Raw genomic sequence first — 5,947 nt, 5'->3', positions numbered from 1 at the left:
TGTGTGTGTGTGTGTCTTAGCCTCCTTCGGTCCAGTCCTGTCCACCTCCCTCGGTGTGTACCAGATGCAGATGGGTCAGCTCACCCTTGAGGTGTCATCTGGTGACATCACCAAAGACACGAGTGATGTCATTGTCAACTCCTCGAATAAAACCTTTAACCTTAAAGCAGGTCAGTGTTTGTTTCTCAGTGCTTATGCTAAAAAAACAGAGATATCCTCGTTTGTTATATGTATCAGTATATTTATCTCTACAGCTGAGTAACCACAGCTGCATGTATCGAAAGTATTTTGAAAATGTATTTTTTGTGGTCTGTATTTAATTCTCTGACAGTGTAACGTCTGACTGGACCTCTTATTGTTCCGCAGGAGTCTCCAGGGCGATCTTGGAAGGCGCTGGAATAGCAGTTGAGCTGGAGTGTGCTCAGATTGGTGTGTACATGGAACGACAATAATCAGTTCCCTCAGTACCTCTGTGCTTCAAATTCATACAGTTGAGCAGTTCTAACTGACAATGTGTTGATATTTATTTCCACAGAGGGACAGACTCGATCTCCTCACAACCCTGAACATAATTCATTAAATGATTTCTTTTATATTTCATATAGCCCCAAGTTTTTAGCGAAGCCTGGATCTTTCCCACTGTTTTCACTTTTCATCACAAAATACGATTTGATATTTAAGATCACAAGCTAGATAAGTGAGACAATTTTCTACTTATGCTAATTATTTGTAACGCTAGACAAAGATGTGACAAAAACATGCACCGTATATTACCGACCTCTAAGCTCTAAGTTCAGTGAACTCAGAGACGACTTGAAACCTCGAACCTAAAATAGTCGTACAAAACCAGCGACAATAAAAGTTTTTCCAAGTCTTTAAACATACTGTGGCTTCTACGTTCACTTTAACAGCGCCTGTGAATAATCGATTACTCACACACACTAAAACTAGAACTAAACGAATCAAGGAGAGAAAAACTGTGTTGGTTCTGTTAACACCACCAGTCACAGAGGATAGAAGAATATTACAGTGATTTCAAAATATCGTCAAAGGCCTTGCTGTCCTACATCGGAGCCTGCCATTTACCAAAATCTGTTTTCTTTATAACAGCTCGCTCTGCCAGACTGCCACCATAGGCCTACATTTACCATGTATGACCTATACTGATTTGCTTTTCTGATTAAAATTAACAAGCTGTGGCTGTCCTGATAAGTGGTTACTCACAACAGAATATCATCTCTGAGATTACGACCTTGCACTGAATTGCTTGGCTCTTGGTATATTGTCACACTGAAATGAGCCGACTGCGCGTCGTGTTTAGAAAACTGTGCAACGTTTGTAAATCCTCATTAAAGTAATCACACCTATGAACGCTATTTGGGCATTGTGCTCATAGACTGTTCTGAGTAAATCTGGCCCTTTGTGTTATAAGTGTTGTGTGTTTCCTCTCTGCAGTGAGTTCATTGGCTCAGCCTCGTGCAATGATCCTGACATCAGCCGGGCAGCTGCCCAGCGGGAACATCATTCACATCATCGGCCAGAACGACCCTGAAAACATTAAAGACATGGTTTACTCGGTGCTGAAGGTCTGCGAGGAGAACAAGTTCAGCTCTGTGGCCTTCCCAGCCCTGGGAACAGGTCTGTACAAACTTTATACTCAGTTCACTGATTCACTGTGCAAACAGCTGATGGTTCATGGACGGTTCCATAAACCATCAGTATGGGTGGTGAATCACACCACTCTTACAAAGCTAAAGTCTGAACAGGGTTTGTGTCACAACAGATGTCTTTAATGCAGAGCTGAGACACACTAACTAACCCTTCTACAGTCGTGGCCAAAGGTTGTGAGAATCACATAAATATTGGAAATTGGAAAAGTTGCTGCTTAAGTTTTTATAATAGCAATTTGCATATAATCCAGAATGTTATGAGGAGTGATCAGATGAACTGCATCGTCCTTCTTTGCCATGAAAATTAACTTAATCCCAAAAAAGCCTTTGCACTGCATTTCATTGCTGTCATTCAAGGACCTGCTGAGATCATGTCAGTAATCGTCTTGTTAACTCAGGTGAGAATGTTGACGAGCACGAGGCTGGAGATCATTATGTCAGGCTGATTGGGTTAGAATGGCAGACCTGACATGTTAAAAGGAGGGTGATGCTTGAAATCATTGTTCTTCCATTGTTAACCATGGTGACCTCCAAAGGAACGCGTGCAGCTGCAGCCATCACTGCGTTGCATAAAAATGGCTTCACAGGCAAGAATATTGTGGCTACTAAGATTGCACCTAAATCAACAATTTATAGGATCATCAAGAACTTCAAGGAAAGAGGTTCAATTCTTGTTAAGAAGGCTTCAGGGCATCCAAGAAAGTCCAGCAGAACAACTAGAGGCTCTGAGTCCCATGGTAGTCAGTCGAGCAGGTGGAACAGACAGAAGGGAAGCTGAAGAAGAGCGGAGTGTACGAAGGGGCGAGTATGTATGGAGAAGATCGGATAGATATGGAGGAGCGAGGTTATGAAGCGCTTTGAAAGTGAGAAGCAGGATCTTGAAATTGACACGGAGGTGAACTGGGAGCCAATGGAGCTGTTTAAGAACAGGTGTTATATGTTCAGTGGATCTAGTTCTGGAAATAATACGAGCAGCTGTATTTTGAACCAACTGCAGTTTATGGAGGGATTTATGAGGTAAACCATAGAGAAGATGAATTAATAATCAGACTGGTGTGGATCAAGGACACATCTCAAACCTGCAGGACACCGGCCCTCAAGGCCTGGAGCTGGACACCTCTGCCATGAAGCATTGGTTTGTTGGTGATGTGTGTGAGATTGTTGCTGTGCTGAGTTTTACAAAGTGTACTCTTCATCCTCTTTCCATCCTTTCATCATCACCATCATCATCACTTGGTCCTTGTCTGCCTGTCAGGTCAGGGAGGGGTCAGCCCTTCAGCGGTGGCTGATGCCATGGTGGATGCAGTGGTGGAGTTTGTGAGGAAGAAACAGCCGAGGTTTGTTCAGAGTGTGAAGATCCTGATCTTCCAGACGGTCATGCTGAACCACTTCCACATGAGCATGAAGAAGAGACAGGGAGAGACGGTGGAGGAGAAGAGTGTCTTTGACAAATTCAAAGGTATGTCATTGTTCATTGGCAGGGAAGCCCAACTCTAGATGGGTTTTTTTTCATGTATAAAACCTTTTTTTCTGCACAGAAAAAATATTTTAAAATTTTCTCAAAACATAATCCTCGTTTTTTGGTTTTTTTGTTTTTTTTTAATGAAAGAAAAGCATTTCACAATAATCTCTGTACAGCTCTTTGGCTCTATACTGGAGATGAAAGTCTGTAAAAGCACATCACAAATATGTAAAATAGTTTGGAATTCATTCTTGGTCAATGTGTTGAAGGCAGTAATGCATCTGAGAGGGAATTTTCTTTCGGCATCCATTAGTCCCGTGATTATATTTAGAGCTGTGGCACGCTCTTTCTGCAGCAGGATGACGTTTGTGGGTCAGAGTGATAAAGGAAAATGTCACTGCCTTTATGGTGCAGCGTTAGAACTCTGTAGATCAAAGGAATTGGATATGTAATAATATAAATAGATATATGATGATAATAACAATAATAACAGTCTCACATTCACTACAGCCAACCCCAAATTCAAAAAAGTTGGGACACTGCATGAAATATAAATAAATAAATGGAATGATCTGCACAATAGAACACAGAAAACATATCAAGTGTTTAAACTAAAAATAAAAAGTACCATTTCAAGAAATGTTGGGACAGGGCCACGTTTCCCACTAAGTAGCATCTGTTCCTCTTTTACTCTGTAAATGTCTGGGAGCTGAGGAGAGCAGCTGCTGGACTTCTGGGAGAGGAATGTTGTCCCATCCTTGTCTCATAAAAGGATTCTAGTTGCTCAGCATACTCCTAGAGCCTCCATCCAGTTTAAATGAAGTTTGATCCAGAGAAGATGGCAGCATCTCTGTATCATATTCTCATATGACCTCTGCATGATGGAGCTTTCACCTGCATGTGTGGGTGCAGGCAGTGATTTACAGACGTGTTCCTGAGCCTCTGCACTGATCTCCATCCCAGAATCATGTTTGTAATGCAACGCTGCCTGATGACTTGAAGATCAAGATGAAGATTAAGAAAATCCAGTGTTTTCCACCTTATCAGAGAGATTTCTCCAGATTCGCTTCACTGAAAAACATTATTCTGACATTTTTCCATAATTTGTAGACAGTTTTTTGCAGATTGGTGAACCTCTGCCCATCTTTACTTCTGAGAAACTCGGCCTCTCTAAGATGCTCTTTTTACACCCATTAACAAACTGACCTGTTACCAATTAAACTTAATAGTCACAGGATGTTCCTCGAGCTTTTTGTTTTTATTACCACTTCCTTTTCCAGCCTTTTGTTGCTCCCGTCCTACCCCAACTTTGTTGAGACATGTTGCTGCCATAAAAATCAAAATGAGCCCATATTTTTCTTAAAGTGGTACATTTCCTCAGTCTAAATATTTAAGGAGTTTATGTTCTGTTGTTAGTTGAAAATTATTGCATTTGGTTTTTATTTACATTTCACAACACTCTGTTTTATTTTTTTCTTTGTTTCTTTAAATTTTGGTTGCACTTGGTTACATAAACACATTAGATAAGAACTGTAGCCAAAAGTGATGGTGACAGATTGCGCCTATAAACCTATAAAATGAATGCGAAACAGCCCATCAGGTCAGCTGAATCAGTTGTTTATTTTAAAGTTCAGGCTATATGAGGCTTTGTTAAGTATACATGTAGTTTTATTATTGTTTTATTGTTTCAGCAAAATTTCGTCAAGTCGCTTCAGTTCTGGGATTCGGGTCAGAAGAGTCCAGCCCTGTTGACTTAGTTCTGGAGAGGGAAGAGTTTGAGCCCACAGTGTTTCAGCTGTGTGCCGACGACAACAAGGTACACATACGTTTTATACTTTATTCCAACAATATTTAAAATTTTGCAGGGCAAGGCTTCCCACATCAAACAAAATAACTGAACTTGCAAATTTTTGTGCTAAATCAAAAGACACAATGAATCAAAGCCTGTATGGTTTTAAAAAATCCCCTCAGATTCTGTCAGATTCAAACTTTACAAAAAATTTACCATGGAGCACATTTTACATCGTGGGCCACAGGCCAGGCCCTTTCTCTCAGTTTAGAGAGAAAGGGCACATTCAATATAAAAAGAAGTGCAAGTTAAACTGCAGCTAATGATTATTTTAGCAAGTGTTGTACTGATCATTGCTTAATCAAGAAATCGGATAAGAAATGCATTTGTCTTATTAAAGAGCAATAATAAATATTTAAAAGGGAAAAAAAAGAATGAACTGCTCGTTGGTTTCTATTTTAGAACTTGCAATATTTAAAAACCCTCAGGCCATCAGCTCAGAGTTTAATGGCCCATTTACGTTTTTGATGCCCTGTGAAAAAAGCTTTTGTTTTTATATTTTTTAAAATTAATGCAATTTAATTAACACAGTATTTTATATTATTTCATTTTCAATCTGAAAAATGTTACAAAAGCCTTGAAACAAATACGGTCAAGTACACCTCATGTCCCCCTTTAGACTCACCCCTGTCTACTGCAGACATCACTTCCATGTCATATAGGACGGCTGCCGTCAGCCTTCAGCGAGCTGTATGATTTAAACATATATCAGACTAAGTTAATAATTCATCTGCATATTTTAATTGTCTTCTGGAGCTTCCTGCAGATTTTTCACAGAGTTCACATTTATTTACTTCAAAGCTTGTTGATCAGGAGCTTTTCAGGACTAGTTTTTTCCCAGTAAATGTTTTAATGGGCGATTATTATTTTATCAAAATGTGTCGATGCCTGTAACTAAAATGTACCACGATTTCTCCAACCCTGCAGGCTCTGAGTCAGGCCAAGAAAAGGATTAATGACCTGATT

At 39.9% G+C, this 5,947-nt stretch overlaps 1 protein-coding gene across 1 annotated transcript in view; it reads left to right on the top strand.

The window, feature by feature from the left end:
• The window catches only part of LOC102307654 (protein mono-ADP-ribosyltransferase PARP14), a gene marked incomplete at its 5' end in the record, with an annotated part of 20,654 nt that overhangs the window by 7,680 nt on the left and 7,027 nt on the right, over nucleotides 1-5,947 (top strand). Inside the window, 6 exon segments of the mRNA XM_042216751.1 lie at nucleotides 21-170; nucleotides 367-429; nucleotides 1,456-1,638; nucleotides 2,926-3,129; nucleotides 4,824-4,948; nucleotides 5,909-5,947. Of these exon segments, the coding sequence (XP_042072685.1) occupies nucleotides 21-170; nucleotides 367-429; nucleotides 1,456-1,638; nucleotides 2,926-3,129; nucleotides 4,824-4,948; nucleotides 5,909-5,947 (764 nt within the window).

The sequence above is a fragment of the Haplochromis burtoni genome, unplaced genomic scaffold, assembly GCF_018398535.1.
Source record: "Haplochromis burtoni strain Fernald_Lab_line unplaced genomic scaffold, NCSU_Asbu1 Contig_1234, whole genome shotgun sequence".
Lineage (NCBI taxonomy): Eukaryota > Metazoa > Chordata > Actinopteri > Cichliformes > Cichlidae > Haplochromis > Haplochromis burtoni.
Note: the sequence above shows the minus strand (reverse complement) of the source record. Positions and strands in the feature narration are given on the sequence as shown.